This window comes from Ranitomeya imitator, chromosome 1 (genome assembly GCF_032444005.1).
Source record: "Ranitomeya imitator isolate aRanImi1 chromosome 1, aRanImi1.pri, whole genome shotgun sequence".
NCBI classification, from domain to species: domain Eukaryota; kingdom Metazoa; phylum Chordata; class Amphibia; order Anura; family Dendrobatidae; genus Ranitomeya; species Ranitomeya imitator.
In genome coordinates, this window is record NC_091282.1 from 10,803,869 (window position 1) to 10,826,143 (window position 22,275).

General features: G+C 46.5%; 1 protein-coding gene across 1 annotated transcript in view; it reads right to left on the reverse strand.

Annotated features, from left to right (window-relative positions):
• Positions 1–3,784: 3,784 nt before the first annotated feature.
• Positions 3,785–22,275, reverse strand: part of LOC138657431 (zinc finger protein 300-like) — a 68,008-nt gene continuing 49,517 nt past the window's right edge. The window contains exons 4-9 of the mRNA XM_069745221.1: positions 14,680–14,803; positions 11,632–11,729; positions 11,475–11,553; positions 11,272–11,369; positions 11,032–11,149; positions 3,785–6,553 (exon numbers count right to left, since the gene is read on the reverse strand). Coding sequence (XP_069601322.1) covers positions 5,151–6,553; positions 11,032–11,149; positions 11,272–11,369; positions 11,475–11,553; positions 11,632–11,729; positions 14,680–14,803 — 1,920 coding nt within the window. The 3' untranslated portion in view covers positions 3,785–5,150. The remainder of the gene's footprint in view (positions 6,554–11,031; positions 11,150–11,271; positions 11,370–11,474; positions 11,554–11,631; positions 11,730–14,679; positions 14,804–22,275) is intronic.

A 22,275-nucleotide genomic window follows, 5' to 3' on the forward strand; every position in this document is an offset into this window, starting at 1 on the left:
TCCTTTTGTGATTCTCTGGGTACTGTCTCCCGGTACAACCTTCCTCGTTCCCAGAACACCTTCTCCTTATCATTCACGGAGGTGGGCGTCTCGGCGAGTTGTCTCAAACTCTCTAGGCTTGCATCTGCGTGCAGAGCGGTCTGAAACTCCTGGCTAGGGGAAGCCAGAAGTGACGTCAGGGTCCCTTCCCCACGGGAACCCTCTGGGACCTGCTCTGGGTCCACCTCTGGTTCAGTCACAATGATGACTGAGGAGGCTCCGGAAGGCAGTTATCTGCGTTCCGGGCACTCTGACTGCGGGTGACAGCAGCTACGTAGGCTGTCTCCACGGGGATTTCTACAGACCCATCAGCTGGCGCTGCTATGGGCTCTACCTCCCCATCCACCCCCAACACTCCAGAGGCAGTGCTACGTATGGGCCAGTTACCTTCCTCTGTGGCACTGGTCAATTTCATGGCATCACCTTTCTCACGGTTCCCATGCTTCTCCCCATTTCCTGTAGCACCGACACTTGCCTCTGCTAGGGGTTCCTCAGCCGTCTCACTCCGCAGAGCGACGTGGCTGAGCACGCCTGTACCTATGGACACATTAATCTTTGCAGAAAAAGGGTTATCAGGTTCAGTTGGCACAGGTACAACATTTTCACCATCAATCCTAGGGAAAATATGGTTATTAGATGCATTATTATAAGATAAAGCATGGTCAGGTAACACATGCGATTTCCCATCATCATCATCATCAGGGTTAATGTTACGCTCATTAGCAGATTGGGGAGGGGTGTCAGGAACGTAGTATGCAACCATCCTCCCCAAATCAGTCCCCAACAAAACATCAGTGGGCAAATTTTCAGACAGCCCCACTTCCTTCACCCCGCTCCCGGCACCCCAATCAATATAAACCCGGGCCGTTGGCAAGGGACAGCTGATGCCCCCAATCCCAGTGACAGTTAAGGTACCTTCACACTGAACGATATCGCTAGCGATCCGTGACGTTGCAGCGTCCTGGCTAGCGATATCGTTCAGTGTGACACGCAGCAGCGATCAGGATCCTGCTGTGCCATCGTTCGTCGGAGCAGAAAGTCCAATACTTTGTTTCGTCACTGGACCTCCCGCAGACATCGCTGAATCGGCGTGTGTGACGCCGATTCAGCGATGTCTTCACTGGTAACCAGGGTAAACATCGGGTTACTAAGCGCAGGGCCGCGCTTAGTAACCCAATGTTTACTCTGGTTACCAGCGTAAACGTAAAAAAAAAAAAACACTACATACTTACATTCCGGTGTCTGTCCCCCGGCGTTCTGCTTCCCTGCACTGACTGTGTCCGCGCCGGCCAGCCGTAAAGCAGAGCACAGCGGTGACATCACTGCTGTGCTTTACGGCCAGCCGGCACTCACAGTCAGTGCAGGAAAGCACAGCGCCGGGGGGACAGACACCGGAATGTAAGTATGTAGTGTTTTTTTTTTACGTTTACGCTGGTAACCAGGGTAAACATCGGGTTACTAAGCGCGGCCCTGCGCTTAGTAACCTGATGTTTACCCTGGTTACCAGGGGACCGGCATCGTTGGTCGCTGGAGAGCTGTCTGTATGACAGCTCTCCAGCGACCACACAGCGACGCTGCAGCGATCGGGATCGTTGTCTAGATCGCTGCAGCGTCGCTAAATGTGACGGTACCTTTAGGGTTTTCCCCGGAATTATTTCTTCAGGAGCCACCAGTTCGGGTCGGATGAGGGTTCGTTCAGCCCCGGTGTCCTTGAGGCCTGTAGCAACATGGCCTCCCACAGTGACGTGCTGTTCATTGTCACACACCCTCCCAGCCACCCCACCCACCAAAAGAACTGCTGCGTTAGGCCCTGGGGCCTTGGCTGGGGGGTTCTTCTGCTTGTCTGGACAGTGGGGACTGATATGACCAGTCCGCTTGCAGAAGAAAGACTGGCGAGGTTCGGTGGTAGGTCTGGTGCTGTTGTCCACGGGGACAGGACCTCTGGTGGGTTGGCTGCAGGGGTACTGGCATTGGTTGCAGGCTTACCCCCTCTCTAGCTGGTGGTGACTGGCTTCTGAACTTCCGATCTACGGTTGGCCTCACAGGCATTGGCAATCTGCGCTGCTTTCGTCATGTCTTTGGGTTCTCTGTCCATCACGAACTGTCGCACCTCTGCTGGGCAAAGATGTAAGAACTGGTCTTTGATCATCAGGTCTTGCAGCTGTGCAAAGGTGGTCACTGACAGTCCTTGGGTCCATTGGTCAATGTGGGTCCCCAGTCCATGTGCCACATCGCTGTAACTGTCGTGTGGGCCACGTTGGCGGTTCCGGAACTTTCTACGGTACACCTCAGGTGTAAGCTGGTACTTTGCTACCAGGGCCTGCTTGATGGCCTCATAGTCACCATCTTGTTCTTGAGGGAGGGAAACAAACACCTCCAGAGCTTTGCCTCTCAGCCCTTGTGTCAGGTATCGTGCCCATTCATCTGTAGACAGCTGGTACTGTCTGCAGGCTTTCTCAAAGGATCACAGAAAAGTGTCCAAGTCCCTGTCCTTTTCCATAACAGGAAAGTGATCGGGCCAGGGCTTCGGTATCTGAGCGCTGTTGGGCTCACGGCTCCGGGCGGTGGAGGGCATCACCCCCTGCCGGAGCATCTCCAGTTCATATTCTCGCTGGGCTTGGCGCTCAGCTCGTTGGGCCTGGGCCTCCCGCTCAGCTCGGGGCTCTCGCTCGGCTCCCTGGGCCTCCTGCCGGTATTGCTGAATCAGCTGCCGACATCCCTCATGGTCGTCAGTGGGGTATTCTTCCAAGGCCGCCAGCAGGTGGGGGTCCAATTTGCCCCGATTGCTAGCAGGGCCGGCATTCAGTGGTTGGACCTCTACTTCAGCGCCCACTGGGCTTTGGCCGGTTTCCTGTTGCACCAGAGTCGTGACCAGTTGGCCTTTGTTTTTGTTCGTGGTGTCGATCTGCCACACCCCACACAGGGCAATAAGAGTGTCTTTCTTAAGCTGCTTATACCACTCTTCTCCCATTGCAGCCATGGCTGCCAAATGAAAGATAGGATAGAAAAACGAAGAGAAAGGGAAGGGATAATTACCAGTACACACAATTGTCTTAGGACTAATAAACACTGAGTTCGTTCTCCAAACTTATTTGCGCAGGGTCCTCGCAAAAACTTTGCAAGTTTTTAGTGAGAGGAATGATTGCTCAAACCAAATCACTAATGCTCTAAGATCCCACCGCCTTGCCACCAATTTGTCACGATTCACACCTATGTCACGGATTGGGGTGACTTTAGGCCAACAGACGGCTATCACATGTGCAGGGGGCTTATCTTAGGTATCCCTCCACTGCTACAATGTGATGAAAAAACACACACAAGGCTATTGACCTCTTAGTTTACAGTAGAGGCTTATTTTAGGTATCCCACTGCTCTTCAATATACCACGAACTGCAGGGATTTATGTATATCCCGCTTTACAGTTCCGCTTGAAAACTTGCAGCTCTCTGGCGCCCCCCTCACCCTCAGGTCAGACTAGGTACTGCACCTAGGGTAATTAGTCGCCAGAAAGGCTGCCTGCTATGTACTGGCTATTGGGCACGCTGCAGCGAGGCGATATAACTACTCCCACTCAGGCAGGAACAATAATTATCAATGCCGCAGTCACTACAACGACTCCCAAAGGCACAGACCAAAGGAATGCTGCCACCAGCTTCGATTAAACGGGTCCGAAGCTAACCCAAAACAGTAGTGTAATTCCCTTCAGAAGACTTAGGGTACGTTTTAGAACAGGAGAACGAATCTAGTATTTTAAATATTTTACTCCATTAAAGATTAAGGCAGTGTTTATAAAAAGGTATAAAAGATGTTACAATATGAGACAATTGAAAATATGTACAAGGTAATTATAAAAATATCAGGAGTTAAATGAGAAATTAACACATGTGTTCAGGTCATTTCAGGCAATCAGGCTAGTGGGCGGAGATCCAAATATCCCAGTTCATCAGGGCTAGCAGTAAGAGCTCCTGAATTCAGACTCAGACTCTGACAGACTCTGAAGGCTGGGTAAAGTGGATTCACTTAAATAACCACAGCCTCGTGACATCACTAACAGGGCTGGTTTCCTCAGACCCTCCTATCTCTTCAGTCTTACTAAATTTAACACAAGTTTGTCTAATGCCTGTATCTCCGCTACAGAACATGTCAGAATCATAACACACCCAGCATTCATCTTGTATTAACATTGGCGTTCTAATGAGACCAAATTTGGGCTTGATGGGATGCATAGTTCCAGAGAAATCCATACTCTGTCCCTGTTGGAACTAGAAATCCGCGCTTACCGTGGCGGATAGATCCGCCAATGGAGATTCACAAACTGGACGTATTATTTTCCTAGCCTAAACCGTTGGCCCAATATCTCACTATAATGGAACAAAGGACTTCTTGCCTTTAAAGAAGGAGATCAGACCAGTTTCTGCTGGAGGAAGGTTTGAGCCGACACAAGCGATCGTAAAAATTATTTTGGGAGGGGCATGAGGGGTTTGGGAGCTGCACATACATATCTCAGAACAGGAACACAGAGAAGGGGTGTTTTTGCCCACAGCATGGGCTAGCAAGAGAAACTAAAACTTATATACATTTTCCTCACACTCTCCCCCACACACAGCTCGTCTTCATCATATCCCCACACACACAGCTTCTCTCTGGTATATCCCACACACACAGAGTTCCTGTTTCTTACATTTATTCCCCCACACAGCTCCTCTCCGTCATATTCCCCATGCATACTGCTCCTCTCTGTTATATCCCCCCCCCACACACACAGCACCTATCCATAATATTCCCACACATAGCTCTTCTCTGTCATATTCCCCCTCCCACACAGCTCCTCTGCATCATATCCCCCCACCAATATGTTCTATGAAAATTAGTGTTGGCAAAATGTTAGAAATTGTTCTAAAGTTCAGTGAGATATTAATTACATCTTATCAAAGGGGTGTACTCATTTAAACTGAGCAATGTTTTTTAAAATTTATAAAACACAGAACATAATTACAGTATCTGTCCTGCATGTCTTCTCTCATGTTTTACAAGATATAATTTGTGTATGAAAGATTTACCACATTCCGAACATGCTTCAATGTGTGACTTCTCTCGTGGCTCACAAGACTTCATTTTTTTTGTAAAGCATGAGATGAATATGGTGTCTCTTTAGTATGAACGTTCTGATGTCTACTAAAACTCCCTTTAACTCTAAAGGACTTTCCACACAGTGAACATGAATATGGCTTCTCTCCTGTGTGAATTCTCTGATGTATTATAAGACTCCCTTTTTCTGTGAAGGACTTCCCACATACTGAACATGAAAATGGCTTTTCTCCTGTGTGAATTCTCTGATGTATAGTAAGATACCCTTTATCTGTGAAGGATTTCCCACATTCTAAACATGAAAATGGCTTTTCTCCTGTGTGAATTCTCTCATGCATAGCAACTTTTGATTTATAGAAAAAACATTTCCCACATTCTGAACATGAAAATGGCTTCTCTCCTGTGTGAATTCTCTGATGTGTAATAAGATGCCCTTTATATGTGAAGGCCTTCCCACATTCTGAACATGAAAATGGCTTCTCTCCTTTGTGAATTCTCTGATGTTTAATAAGACTCCTTTTAGCTGTGAAGAACTTCCCACATACTGAACATGAAAATGGCTTTTCTCCTGTGTGAATTCTCTGATGTGTAATAAGATACCCTTTATCTGTGAAGGACTTACCACATTCTAAACATGAAAATGGCTTTTCTCCTGTGTGAGTTCTCTCATGCACAGCAACTTGTGATTTATATGAAAAGCATTTCCCACATTCTGAACATGAAAATGGTTTTTCTCCTGTGTGAATTCTCTGATGTATAATCAGACTCCCTTTATATTTGAAGGCCTTGCCACATTCTGAACATGAAAATGGCTTCTCTCCTGTGTGAATTCTCTGATGTGTAATAAGACTCCCTTTTTCTGTGAAAGACTTCCCACATACTGAACATGAAAATGGCTTTTCTCCTGTGTGAATTCTCTGATGTATAATAAGATACCCTTTATTTGTGAAGGACTTCCCACATTCTGAACATGAAAATGGCTTTTCTCCTGTGTGACTTCTCTCATGTCTAACAAATTTTGATTTCTCTGTAAAGCATTTCCCACATTCTGAACAGGAGTATGGCTTCTCACCTGTGTGACTTCTCTCATGTCTAACAAATTGTGATTTCTTAGTAAAGCATTTCCCACATTCTGAACAGGAGTATGGCTTCTCTCCTTTGTGTTTGCCTTGTGTTAAAATATCAGAGCTTCTAGTAATTTGCTTGTCACACTGAAATCTTGTATCCACTTTGGCTCCTGGAATTGTGGTAACAATGTGAGATTGCTCAGGAGAGGGTTCTTCATGATTAGGAGGATTATAAGAAAGTGAAGTACTGTGAAGTCCAGGAGGTCCATGAAGGGTAAAGAGGTTTTCTCCATTAGAGTGCTTCCTGATATCTTCTTTTTTACAATTTAGCGATAAACCGTTAATCTCACAAAAATTTCCTATAAAGAAGAAAGGTAGATTGTATGTGAATTTCTTCTACAACTCCAAAGAGATTTCTACATTTATTTTATGGAGCTCACAATGAAGAACCTCGTACGTGAAAGGACCGGTAATAAGGTGTATATGGACTTTTCAAAAGCTTTTGATAAGGTGCCACACAAAAGGTTGCTACTTAAAATGAAAACAATGGGGACAGGGATAAATATGTGTAAGTGGGTTAAGTGCTGGCTCAGGGATAGGAAACAAAGGGTGGTTATTAATGGAGCACACTCGGACTGGGTCGCGCTTAGCAGTGGGGGTACCACAGGGGTCAGTATTGGGCCCTCTTTTTTTTAACATTTCTTAATGACTTTGTAGGGGGCATACAGAGTAGAATTTCAATATTTGCAGATGACACTAAACTCTGCAGGGTAATCAATACAGAGGAGGACAATTTAATATTACAGGAGGATTTATGTAAACTAGAAGCTTGGGATGATAAATGGCAAATAAGCTTTAATGGCGATAAATGTAAGGTCATGCACTTGAGGAGAAGAAATAAGATGTATAATTATGTGCTTAATTGTAAAACACTGGGCAAAACCGTCACTGAAAAAGACCTGGGTGTATGGGTGGATGACAAACTCACATTTAGTGGCCAGTGTCAGGCAGCTGCTGCAAAGGCAAATAAAACAATGGGATGCATTAAAAGAGGCATAGATGCTCATGAGGAGAACATAATTTTACCTCTATACAAGTCACTAGTGCGACCACACTTAGAATACTGTGCACAGTTCTGGTCTCCGGTGTATAAGAAAGACATAGCTGAACTGGAGCGGGTGCAGAGAAGAGCGACCAAGGTTATTAGAGGACTGGGGGGTCTGCAATACCAAGATAGGTTATTACACTGGGGGCTATTTAGTTTGGAAAAACGAAGGGTAAGGAGTGATCTTATTACAAAGTATAAATACATGAGGGGACAGTACAAAGACCTTTCTAATGACTTTTTTTACTCTAAGACCTGGGACAGGGACAAGGGGGCATCCTCTACGTCTGGAGGAAAGAAGGTTTAAGCATAATAACAGTTGCTGATTCTTTACTGTAAGAGCAGTGAGACTATGGAACTCTATGCCGTAGGATGTTGTAATGAGTGATTCCCTAGTAAAATGTAAGAGGGGACTGGATACCTTTTTTGTAAAGTATAATGTTACAAGGTATATACACTAGATTCCTTGATAGGGCGTTGATCCAGGGAACTAGTCTGATTGCTGTATGTGGAGTCGGGAAGGAATTTTTTTCCCCAATGTGGAGCTTGCCGTTTGCCGCATGTTTTTTTTTGCCTTCCTCTGGATCAACATGTTAGGGCATGTTAGATTAGGTGATGGGTTGCACTAGATGGACTTAAAGTCTCTATTTAACCTTAAATACTATGTTACTATGTAACTATAACATTAGTACAATGACAGGTAAAGTGAGGAACACTTATAAACTGGTGACATTGGCACAATCAGTGGTGGCAGAGATAAGACAACAAATAGTTCTTAAAGGGACCCCGCCATCAGGATTTACCCCTCAATATACCACCAGTGCCATTTCACTCTCTCAAGCTTCCTATCTTGCTCTTAGTGTAGAAAAGTGTCCATGCAATTAAAAATGGAATTTTAATATTTCATTACTGTATACAAATGAGATTGACTAGTCACAAAGGTGACCGTACATCCGCGAGTAGCCGAGCTCCAGCCACCGTAATCATGTCCTCAGTATGCCGAAGGGCAGGATAGGAAACCTTAGAAGACTGCAATAGCTCTGAAGGAACATTAACTCCTTAGGACCAGGCCACATTGTAAGTTACTTATGTTAATGACCGAGCCGCATTCTGACCAGCGTCACTTTATGTAATAACTCTGGAGCTTCCACACGTCCCACTGATCCTGAGATTGTTTTCTGTGACATATTGTACTTCATGTTTGTGGTAAATTGTCGTCAATATTTGCATTTATTTATGAAAATATAAAAAAAAAAAAATTTACACATTTTTATCCCCTTAAACCATATAGTTAAATAACCAAAAATAGTTCATAAATAACATTTCCCACATGTCTACTTTACATCAGAATCATTTTTGAAACATCATTTTTTTGCTAAGAAGTTATAAGGGTTAAAAGTTTATGGGCAATTTCTCTGTTTTCCAACAAAATTTACAAAACTTTATTTATTTAGAGACCGCCTAAAATTTGAAGTGACTTTGAGGGGCCTATGTGACAGAAAATACCATTCGAAAAACTGCACCCCTCAAGGTGCTCAAAACCACATTCAAGAAGTTTATTACCCTTCCGGTTCTTCAGAGGAATTAATGGAATGTGGAAGGAAAAAAAATAAAATTTAAATTTTTCCACCACAAAAAATGTTGCTTTAGCTCCAAACTTTTAATTTTCACAAAAGTAAAAGCAGAAAATGCGCCATACAATTTGTTGTACAATTTCTCCTAAGTACGCCGTTACCCCATATGTGGGGGGAAACTACTGTATGGGCGCATGGCTAGGCTCAGAAGGTAAGGAGAACCATTTGACTTTTGGAGCGCAAAATCGGATGACATAGATAGCGGATGCCACGTCGCATTTGCAAAGCCCTAGCTGTGCCTAAGCAGTGGAAACCCCCCACAACTGACCCCATTTTGGAAACTAGACCCCTCAAGGAATATATCTAGAGTTATGGATTCACAAAATGTTATACCATTGAACTGTGTGGAAAAAAGTTAAATTTTACCATTATATTGTAGTTTTAGCCCCAGATTTTACATTTTCACAAGGGGAAATGGGTACAAATGACCACATAATTTGTTACACAATTTCGGCTGAACGTGGAAATATCCCTATGATGCTGTGCAGTACTGCGTAGCTACACAATGAGACTTGGGAGGAAAGAAGTGTTATTTGCCTCCTGGAGGGCAGATTGCCCTAGAATAGTTTGCAGACTCCATATACAGAACCCATAAGTGCTACCAGAGCAGAATTGACCTCAAGTAACCCCATTTTTGAAATTGCACCCCTCTGGGAATTTATCCACAGGTTCAGTGATGTATTTGACTCCATGGGTGTTCTTCAGAAACAAGGAGCAGTGGATGTTGCTAAGTGAAAATGCAAATATGCCATTGTAGTGCCCATACATTGTAGTGCCCAGTACATTATGCCCAGTACACTGTAGTGCCCAGTACATTGTAGTGCCCAGTATGTTGCAGTGTCCGTACATTATAGAGTGCAGGATATTGTAGTGTCCATATATTGTAGTGCCCAGAAAGCTAAAGTGCCCAAACATCGCAGTGTCCAGTACATTGTGGTGCCCAGTACATAGTAGGGTCCAGTACATTATAGAGTCCAGTACACTGTAGTGCCCATATATTGTAGTGCCCAGTACATTATGCCCAGTAGACTGCAGTGCTCAGTACATTGTAGTGCTCATACATTGTAGCACCCAGGATATTGTACTGCCAGTACCTTGTAGTGCCTGTACATTTTAGTGCCCATACATTATGCCCAGCTTGCGCTTCTGGAGATGCCCACCCTGTAAATTAAGCGGTCTCTGTCTACCTGCTACAGAAATGCCAAATATATGGACGCTAACTGCGGTTTACGCACAATATGGGGCTCAGGAGGAAGAGGTATTTGGATTCGGGAGTGAAATGAGATGAAGCTCTTATTGGGAACATTTAAAAAAAAATTTGATTCGCATTTATCTTGTGCCCTACGCTGAGCACTCACATCGGGGTTTCTGTCTAAATATACAAAATACGTGATCCAGACGAAACCTCGAGGGATCCAATCACTAATGAAACAGCACAGTTACTGTCTAGCCATTGATCAGCGTTGTCCGTCTCTCAAAGATGCACAAAACTGTGGCCAACAGCACTTTTATGCACGCTTGACACCGCCGGATCACCGATTCCATGGTGTCCACAGTATCTCTACCTGCCTTATTATAGGGAATCTTCCATCAGAGGCTCCATCCGAATCACAAGCTCAGTCATTTATATGGCAGCACGGGACTTGTAGAAGAAAAATATGGACGGAAATGATGGAAGGAATATTAACAAAGGTAAAGGAAAACTAAATCTGTGCTTCCTAAACCATTAAGAAGAGGTGTGAAGGCAGATCCATTATTCATCGGTGCACCGCCGGACTCTACAGGAGCAGCCGCGCCATCACCGGACGCTTCTGCTGTGATGACGACAGCGGATAAAGCTTCACTGCACCGGAGACTCCACACAATATCACACACCGGTCATCATCATCACCACACGCCAGTCATCATCATCACACACCAGTCATCATCATCATCACACGCTGTTCATCATCATCACACTTCAATCATTATTATCACATGCCGGATATCATCATCAAACGCCAGTCGTCGTCATCATTACACACTGCTCATCATCATCACACGCTGGTCATTATTACACACCAGTCATTATCATCACGTGCCGGTCATTATTACATACCTGTGGAAACATCTCCCGGAATCTCCTCCTTCCCGTCACTCACACACGGCTGATCCCCCCTCGTTATCGCTTTTTCTACTGTCTCGTCCTTCACTTTATTCTTAGTCGGATCTTCCTCCTGATATATCAGATGTAACAATCAGTAAAATACAACAAACCTCCAAAATCTGTGACCTCTATGACCTCGACCAGAAATGTCCCCCCATATACAGATACGGTACAGGGCTCAGCACCGTCTACCTGATGATCCTCCGGGATGTTGTGATTCTCCTCCGGACAGTCCTGGGGATACAGAGGACGGGGACATCTCTCTGGTGGATTTCTCCTCCTGGATCCATCTGTGGAGACACACAGTGATGGAATAGATTGTGTCATGTTATGATGAGATGATGGGAGTAGTAGTAGGTGACCACAGAACAGACATGACAGTCTCCCCTCCTCACCCTGCTGATCGGCCCATATTGCGATCGCCTCTTGTGCTCCATGTATAACCTCAACCTTAATATCAATCAGATCTTCACCCTAAAAAGAAAAATGTAAGATGAGCTCAGGTCCCATCACTTCATGGTCAGATGTTGTGGAGGCTTCAGTGTCATCTACCTGATGATCCTCCGGGATGTTGTGATTCTCCTCCGGACAGTCCTGGGGATACAGAGGACGGGGACATCTCTCTGGTGGATTTCTCCTCCTGGATCCACCTGTGGAGACACAGACTGAATACATCACCTGCCGTGTATCTGTCTATATATGAGACATCTCTCAGAACCGGTAATTCTAGGTTTATGTATCAGGGACTACATTACATTGTTGTGGTCCTCACCACCGGTACCGAGGTCCCAGCACATTGTGGACCCAAGTATGAAGTGATAATCAGCGAGGCCAAAGCCTAATGCTCTCTGCTCTGCACCCGGAGGATGAGAACCATGAGGAGAGGGACAGAGAAGACCCTCGTCAGTCAGATGGAGGAACCGTACTAAGAAACACAACGTCTCCAAGTTCCCTACACCAGGAATGGAACCACAGAGGAGCTGGAGAAAGCTCCACATTTCTATCCAGCGGTTTCTTCTCTCCTAAAGGTACCGTCACACTCAGCGACGCTGCAGCGATATAGACAACGAGCCGACCTAAACTAGATCTGAACTGGATGGACAAATGTCTTTTTTCGGCCTTACTAACTATGTTACTATGTTATATCGCTGCAGCGTCGCTGTTTAGGTCGCTGTAGAGACGTAAAACACAGCAGCTCCAGAACGATGCAGGAGCGATCCAGTGACGTAACGGCGACTCACTTCTTGTTCTCGCTGGATGTTAGCTCCATGTCAAACAGCCAGAGTGTACTGATCCGACACACATCTAGGGGCCCTATGCTCGTTGCTGGCGTCGTTGCTTTTGATGTCAAACATGATGATACACGCCGACCTGGCGACAAAATAAAGTTCTGGACTTCTAGCTCCGGCCAGCGATGGCACAGCGGGATCCAGATCGCTGCTGCGTGTCAAACACAACAAGATCGCTATCCAGGACGCTGCAACATCACGGATTGTTGTCGTTCTCGTTGCAAAGTTGCTGAGTGTGAAGGTACCTTAATTCACCGTTATGGAGATTGGGGGAAGGACGGTTACCATTTACCAGTGATTGTGTTCTGAGAGCTCATGATGTCACCATGAGGACACGGCCTCCCTCCTGGACAAGATCCTCTGGGATCACTAAGAGGAGAGAACCTGCAGGTTAATAAAATATTGAACCTGTCCGGTGTCAGCAGTGAGATGATATTAACTTTAGTCCCACTCAGCAGCGTTCGGCTTCCAGTCATAAAGTTTCGGCTGAAGCAGCTACAGTCACTGGTTAGTGTATAGAGAGCGGCAGCTGTTACCGCAACCCCGACACTGACTGACAGCCAGATCAGCATTAGAGCCGACACTGACTGACAGCCAGCTCAGCATTACAGCCAGCACTGACTACCAGCCAGCTCAGCATTAGAGCCGGCACTGACTGACAGCCAGCTCAGCATTAGAGCCAACACTGACTGACAGCCAGCTCAGCATCACAGCCGGCACTGACTACCAGCCAGCTCAGCATTAGAGCCGGCACTGACTGACAGCCAGCTCAGCATTAGAGCCGGCACTGACTGACAGCCAGCTCAGCATTAGAGCCGACACTGACTGACAGCCAGCTCAGCAACACAGCCGGCACTGACTACCAGCCAGCTCAGCATTAGAGCCGGCACTGACTGACAGCCAGCTCAGCATTAGAGCCGGCACTGACTGACAGCCAGCTCAGCATTAGAGCCGACACTGACTGACAGCCAGCTCAGCATCACAGCCGGCACTGACTACCAGCCAGCTCAGCATTAGAGCCGGCACTGACTGACAGCCAGCTCAGCATTAGAGCCGGCTATGGCCGTCTGTGGCCTCCAGAAGACCCCTGTCTCTGCCGCGAAGGTTTTCCTATGACGTCCAGTATGAACAGGATTTCAGGTTAAAGTCCCCATTAGTTTTACTTTGTTTCCAAAAATTAGAACAAAAAATAAATGTATCAACAAACATATTTGTCATTGTCAAATGAGGATTTATCCCACACAGTAAACACATCACAAACACCTCCCCAAAGATGTAATAAAAACACAACGATCAAAAAGTCACAGATGCCCCAAAATGATCCCAAAAGGTCAGCGCTGCATTCAAGAAGAGAAGCCGTCACACCGCTCCGATAACGGAAGATAAAGTGATCGGTCTCAGGGAATCGGCTGATATTATAATCCAGAAAATATATAAAACCACACACAAGATTGGTGTCACCATAACTGACCCAGAAAATCGCAGCGAGGTCGTTCTTACCGCCCAATAAATGCCGAGAAGCAAAATCCAAAAAATAAATGTGGAAAAAAACTTTTTTTATTAACCGTTTCCGCTCATCTGGAATTTATTGTTTTTCAGCTCATTATACGGTAAAATGAAAAATCCATGATGCAAAAAAACACAAGATCTCAAATGTCTGTGGATGGAAAATAAGAATGTTATGTCTCATGGAAGAAGAGGAGGAAAAACTGCAAAAATGGAAATTTGCCCCATCAGGATGAGGCTGAAACATTGATATTGATTTCTGGGATTGCTGCGTCCTATAGGAGGCGCTAGAGACCCTTCTCTGTATCTGGGGAGAGGAAATTTGCATATCTTATTTCCCATGGGGCACAAGTGTCAGCCAAGAAGGAGGAGCCGGACGCCGACCACGACCGATGATGAGATTCTGAGGGACGGACGAGCGACAGCGGATTAGGGGGAAAATCACCTGTAAATTAACCCCGACTCTGCTGAGTAACAATCCACGACAGACTTAGGGAAAGAACTCACAGGACAGAACGGACAGAAGGACGGGACATCTGCAGAGAAAATGTGACCGAGGCTCTAAGGACGGAGAAAGATTCTGAAAGAAGCCGCCGAGGACGAAGACTCAAGACTGATGAAGACGAAACAACAGCGGAGAAACCGCGACTCACAGATCAGAAGGAAATAATCAGGAAATGAAAGCTGTTGTCAGACGGAGAAAATGTAGAGAAAACCGGAGCAAATCTGGAAAAAACTCATCTATTATAGGACGACGCCGAAGTGGCGTCATCACATCCACCAGAGCCAACAAGGAGCCTCTCACCTCGTGGTGTAAGAGGCCGGAGCTCCTCCATCATCACATCCTGGTACCGATCCTGGTGTCCTTCTAGATACTCCCACTCCTCCATGGAGAGATAGACAGCGACGTCCTGACACCTTATAGGAACCTGACAACGACACCGTCATCACCCAGAATCCTCCAGTGCTGTATAATGTCCCAGCAGTCACCTCTCCGCTCATCACCAAGAATCCTCCAGTGCTGTATAATGTCCCAGCAGTCACCTCTCCGCTCATCACCCAGAATCCTCCAGTGCTGTACAATGTCCCAGCAGTCACCTCTCCGCTCATCACCCAGAATCCTCCAGTGCTGTATAATGTCCCAGCAATCACCTCTCCGCTCATCCCCCAGAATCCTCCAGTCCTGTATAATCTCCCAGCAGTCACCTCTCCGCTCATCACCCAGAATCCTCCAGTGCTGTATAATGTCCCAGCAGTCATCTCTCCGCTCATCACCCAGAATCCTCCAGTCCTGTATAATCTCCCAGCAGTCACCTCTCCGCTCATCACCCAGAATCCTCCAGTGCTGTATAATGTCCCAGCAATCACCTCTCCGCTCATCCCCCAGAATCCTCCAGTCCTGTATAATCTCCCAGCAGTCACCTCTCCGCTCATCACCCAGAATCCTCCAGTGCTGTATAATGTCCCAGCAGTCACCTCTCCGCTCATCACCCAGAATCCTCCAGTCCTGTATAATGTCCCAGCAGTCACCTCTCCGCTCATCACCCAGAATCCTCCAGTCCTGTATAATGTCCCAGCAGTCACCTCTCCGCTCATCACCCAGAATCCTCCAGTCCTGTATAATGTCCCAGCAGTCACCTCTCCGCTCATCACCCAGAATCCTCCAGTCCTGTATAATGTCCCAGCAGTCACCTCTCCGCTCATCACCCAGAATCCTCCAGTTCTGTATAATGTCCCAGCAGTCTCCTCTCCGCTCATCACCCAGAATCCTCCAGTGCTGTATAATGTCCCAGCAGTCACCTCTCCGCTCATCACCCAGAATCCTCCAGTGCTGTATAATCTCCCAGCAGTCACCTCTCCGCTCATCACCCAGAATCCTCCAGTGCTGTATAATCTCCCAGCAGTCACCTCTCCGCTCATCACCCAGAATCCTCCAGTGCTGTATGTCCCAGCAGTCACCTCTCCGCTCATCACCCAGAATCCTCCAGTCCTGTATAATGTCCCAGCAGTCACCTCTCCGCTCATCACCCAGAATCCTCCAGTGCTGTATAATGTCCCAGCAGTCACCTCTCCGCTCATCACCCAGAATCCTCCAGTGCTGTATAATGTCCCAGCAGTCACCTCTCCAATCATCACCCAGAATCCTCCAGTGCTGTATAATGTCCCAGCAGTCACCTCTCCGCTCATCACCCAGAATCCTCCAGTGCTGTATAATGTCCCAGCAGTCACCTCTCCGCTCATCACCCAGAATCCTCCAGTGCTGTATAATGTCCCAGCAGTCACCTCTCGGCTCATCACCCAGAATCCTCCAGTCCTGTATAATGTCCCAGCAGTCACCTCTCCGCTCATCACCCAGAATCCTCCAGTGCTGTATAATGTCCCAGCAGTCACCTCTCGGCTCATCACCCAGAATCCTCCAGTGCTGTATAATGTCCCAGCAGCCACCTCTCCGCTCATCACCCAGAATCCCCCAGTGCTGTATAATGTCCCAGCAGTTACCTCTCCGCTCATCACCCAGAATCCTCCAGTGCTGTATAATGTCCCAGCAGTCACCTCTCCGCTCATCCCCCAGAATCCTCCAGTGCTGTATAATCTCCCAGCAGTCACCTCTCCGCTCATCACCCAGAATCCTGCAGTGCTGTATAATGTCCCAGCAGTCACCTCTCCGCTCATCACCCAGAATCCTCCAGTGCTGTATAATGTCCCAGCAGTCACCTCTCCGCTCATCACCCAGAATCCCTCAGTGCTGTATAATGTCCCAGCAGTCACCTCTCCGCTCATCACCCAGAATCCTCCAGTGCTGTATAATGTCCAATAGTAAACCGCAGTTGTAAAACCGCAGTGAAATGCGCAGAAAAACCGCGGTAAATCCACGATAAATCCGCAGCGGTTTAACACTGTGGATTTATCAAATCCGCTGCGGAAAAATCCGCAGAGGACCAGAATACGTGTGCACATACCGAAACCCTAACCCTAACCCTAGTTCTTACCCCAACCTTAGTGGAAGAAAAAAAAAATTTCTTTATTTTATTATTGTCCCTACCTATGGGGGTGATAAAGGGGGGGGTCATTTAGTATTTTTTTTATTTTGATCACTGTGAGGTTTTATCACAGTGATCAAAATGCACTTGAAACGAATCTGCCGGCCGGCAGATTTGGCGGGCGCAGTGCGCATGCGCCCGCCATTTTGGAAGATGGCGGCGCCCATGAAGAAGACGAACGGACCCCGGGAGCCTCGGTAAGTATAAGAGGGGGGGGGGAGATCGGGGCACGGGGGGGGGGGGGGCGTCAGAGCACGGGGGTGGCATAGGAGCACAGGGGGTGGCATAGGAGCACAGGGGGAGCAGACAGGAGGACGGGGGAGCGGAGCGCAGAACGGAGGGGAGCGGACCACAGATCGGTGGCTTGGGGGGGGCGATCGGTGGGGTGGGGGGGCACATCAGTGTTTCCAGCCATGGCCGATGATATCGCAGCATCGGCCATGGCTGGATTGTAATATTTCACCAGTTTTTTTAGGTGAAATATTACAAATCGCTGATTGACTGTTGAAAGTGAAACTGCCAATCAGAGCGATCGTAGCCACGGGGGGGGGGGGGGGGAGGGGAGGGGGGGCTAAACTACCACTCCCCCTGTCCCTGCAGATCGGGTGAAATGGAAGTTAACCCTTTCACCCGATCTGCAGGGACGCGATCTTCCCATGACGCCACATAGGCGTCATGGGTCGGATTGGCACCGACTTTCTTGACGCCTACGTGGCGTCAAAGGTCGGGAAGGGGTTAATAAATAACATTTCCCACATGTCTACTTTACATCAGCACAATTTTAGAACCCAAATTTTTTTTTTTTTTTTAGGAAGTTATAATGGTTAAAAGTTGACCAGCGAGTTCTCATTTTTACAACACCATTTTTTTTTAGGGACCACATCACATTTGAAGTCACTTTGAGGGGGCTATATTATAGAAAATACCCAAAAGTGACATCATTCTAAAAACTGCACCCATCAAGGTGCTCAAAACCACATTCAAGAAGTTTATTATTTATTTAATTTCAGGTGCTTCACAGGAATTTTTGGAATGTTTTAAAAAAATGAACATTTAACTATTTTTCACAAAAAAATTACTCAGATCCAATTTGTTTTATTTTACTAAGGGTAACAGGAGAAATTGGACCCCAAAAGTTGTTGTGCAATTTGTCCTGGGTATGCCGATTCCATTTCTGGGGGTAAACCACTGTTTGAGCGCATGTCAGAGCTCGGAAGGGAAGGAGCGCCATTTGACTTTTCAATGCAAAATTGACTGGAATTGAGATAGGACGCCATGTTGCGTTTGGAGAACCCCTGATGTGCCTAAAACTGTGGAAATTCCCCACAAGTGACACCATTTTGGAAAGTTGATCCCCTGAGGAACTCATCTAGATGTGTGGAGAGCACTGTGAACCCCCAAGTGCTTCACAGAAGTTTAGAATGTAGAGCCGTAAAAATAAAAAAATCATATTTTTTTTTTTCACAAAAATTATTTTTTGCCTCCAATTTTTTATTTTTTCAAGGGTAACAGGAGAAATTGGACCCCAAAAGTTGTTCAATTTGTCCTCAGTTCGCTGATACCCGATATGTGGGGGGAACCACTGTTTGGGGGCATGGCAGAGCTCGGAAGAGGAGCGCCGTTTGGAATGCAGACTTAGATGATATAGTCTGTGGGCGTCACGTTGCGTTTGCAGAGCCACTGATGTACCTAAACAGTAGAAACCCCCCATAAGTGACCCCATATTGGGAACTAGACCCCCATAGAACTTATCCAGATGTGTTATGAGAAATTTGAACCCCCAAGTGTTTCACTACAGTTTCTAACGCAGAGCAGTGAAAATAATTTTTTTTTTTCACAATTCATATTTTAGCCCCCAGTTTTGTATTTTTCCCAAGGGTAACAGGAGAAATTGGACATCAAAAGTTGTTGTCCAAGTTGTCCTGAGTACGCTGATACCCCATATGTGAGCGTAAACTACTGTTTGGGCGCACGACAAAGCTCGGAAGGGAAGGAGCACTGTTTTACTTTTTCAACGCAGAATAGGCTGGAATTGAGATTGGACGCCATGTTGCATTTGGAGAGCCGCTGATGTGCCTAAACAGTGGAAACCCCCCAATTCTAACTCCAACTTTATCACACCCCTAACAGTAATCCCAACCCTAACCACACCCCTAACCCCAACACGCCCCTAGCCCTAATCCCAACCCTAACCATACCCCTAACCCTAATGCCAACCCTAACCACACCCCTAACCCCAACACGCCCCTAGCCCTAATCCCAACCCTAACCATACCCCTAACCCTAATCCCAACCACACCCCTAACCCCAACACGCCCCTAGCCCTAATCCCAACCCTAACCATACCCCTAACCCTAATCCCAACCCTAACCACACCCCTAACCCTGACACCCCTAACCCTAATCCCAAGCGTAAACGTAATCCAAACCCTAACCCCATCTCTAGCCCCAGCCCTAACCCTACCATTAGCCCCAACCCTAACTTTAGCCCCATCCCTAAGCTTAGCCCCAACCCTAACTTTAGTCCTAACCCTAAGGCTTCTTTTACACATACCGGGTTTTATGTGGCCCATTATTGCGGGCCGTATCGCCGCAATTTTCACAATCTGCCACAATGGACTGCAAAAAACTTGCGGATCGCTGTTTTTCGGGTTTCAGAAATCATCCTTCTGCAAAACCGGAAGTCACGGTGCACCGCAAAAACAAACTTCTGTTGTCTTTGCGGCCCCATTGATTTTGAATGGGGGCCATGTCTGTAAGCCGGGAAAAAGAGCAGGCTCGATCTTTTTTTGATGGCTGTAAACATGGCCCTCACGGCTATACGGCACACCGTGAAATTATTATTATTACCGTTTTTGCGGCCCCATAGAAATCTAATGGGGCCACAAAACAACGGTATGTGTAAAACAAACCTTACCCTAATTGGAAAATAGACATAAATACATTTTTTTATTTTATTATTTTCCCTAGGGCAGTGATAAAGGGGGGTTTGATTTACTATTTATAGCGGGTTATTATAGCGGGTTTTTGTTTGGCAGCTGTCACACACTAAATGACGCTTTTTATTGCAAAAATTGTTTTTGTATCACCACATTTTGAGAGCTATAATTTTTCCATATTTTGGCCCACAGAGTCATGTGAGGTCTTTTTTTTGCGGGACGAGTTGACTTTTTATCGGTACCATGACATTTTTGATCACTTTTTATTACGATTTTGGGGAGGCAGAATGAAAAAAGTCATAGTTACTCACCGATAGCGGTGTTTCTCAGAGCCCATGACAGCACCACGGAGAGCATTTCAGAGAATGGAAGCTTAGGGAGAGACCACCGCCTGAAGGACTCTTCTCCCAAAGGTCAAATCAGATGTAGAAGTTAAATCTAATCTGTAGTGTCTAAAAAAGGTTGAAGGTGATGACCAGGTGGCCGCCGTACAGATTTGTTCTATAGATACCTCTGACCTCTCTGCCCATGAGGTCGTTATGGCCCTTGTAGAATGAGCCTTTCGACCATACGGGATTGTGTTCCCAGTGGATGAGTAGGCCAGGGTTATCGCTTCCTTTATCCACCTTGCCAGGGTATCCTTGGATGCTTTAAGTCCCTTGCTTGGCCCCTGAAAGCAGACAAAGAGATCCTTTCTTCCTACAGCTCTTGGTGGACTCTAGGTACTGAACTAGGCATATTTTGACATCTAGAGTGTGGAATTCCTCCGCTTTACCATTTCTAGGATTTGGGCAAAATGAAGGAAGGACTACCTCTTGGGACCTGTGTAACCGAGATGCCACCTTAGGTAAATAGGCTGGGTCAGGTTTTAATATAACCCCATCATCTAGGATCTTCGTTAATGGGGGTGTTGCCGATAGGGCCTGAATGTCATTTACTCTACGGGCCGATGTTAAGGCTACCAGTAGTATGGTATTTAAGGATAACATTTCAAGGGAGGCTGTGTCTATCGGTTCAAACGGGGGTCCTGTTAGGGCAGATAGGACCAGATTCAGATCCCAGGATGGCAGTTTTTGGCTGACCAATTGTTTAGATCTTGTTGCTGCTTTGATGAATCTTGCTCCCCAAGGGTTGCCTGCAATGTCCTGATTATAAAGTGCACCTAAGGCTGATACCTGTACTTTTAACGTGCTAACTGCTAGGCCCTTTTCTAGACCTTTTTGTAAGAATTCAAGTACTTCCGTAATTGAGGACCCCTCCTGGATCTTTACCTTGGAGGTGGATAGGAATTTCCTCCAGGTTTTGCCGTAAGTTCTAGTGGTAACTGGTTTCATACTTTTTTGTAGTGTAGAAATCAGTTAGTCTGAGAACCCTCTTTCCCTCAGCAGTGTCCTTTCAAATTTCATGCTGTTAAATGGAGGTTCGCTGCTTGAGGGATGTAAGACTGGTCCCTGAGACAGGAGGTCTGGGAAGTCCGGTAGCACCCAAGGGTCGATGATAGATAGCATCCTCAGCCAAGAGAACCAGGTTCTCTTCGGCCAGAATGGGTCTATTAGTATCATCCTTGCCCTGTCTTCTCTGACTTTCCGCATTAGTGCTGGTATAAGGATGATGGGGGGGGGAAGGCATATGTCAGATTCTGAGTCCATGGAAGCATAAAGGCATCTAGAACCTGAGGATTTCCCTTGGGATTAAGGGAGCAGAAGACTTCTTGTTTTTTGTGATCGGCAAACAAGTCTATCGTTGGAGTTCCCCACATCTTTGTTATTTTTTGAAAGATGGATTGATTCAAGACCCATTCGCCTCGCTTTACTTGAGTACGACTCAGATAATCCACCTTTTGATTTTCTACCCCGCGAATATGTAGTGCCGAGAGGGATAGAAGATTCTCTTCCGCTAGTCTGAGGATCCTGGCAGAGGTGGGACCTGGTACCTCCCTGATGGTTTACATAAGCTACTGCTACTTGGTTGTCCGAAAATATGCTGACATGGTGACCCCATAGTTGGGGTAGGAAAGCTGAGAGAGCCTGACCCACAGTCCATAGCTCTTTCTGATTCGAAGAAGCTTCTAGCTCCTGATTTTCCCATGTCCCCTGAGTAACTAGGTTGTTCATGTGAGCTCCCCATCCTGTGGGGCTTGCATCTGTAGTAATTATATGGGATATCTTTGTTGCCCAGGGGATCCCTTTGGATAAATTGTGGGCATCTGTCCACCAAAGTAGGGAATGAGTAGAAGAAGAATTTAGAGTTATCTGCCTTTCTAAGTGGCCTCTCAACTTGTACTGATTCTCCAATATGTCCCATTGGAGGTCTCTTGTGTGTAGCTGGGCCCACTGTACCACCGGTAAGCAAGCCGAGAGAGAGCTCTGTAGTGACATTACCTCTCTTAATGTCATGGAGGGATTCCGTAAGGCTTTTGTTA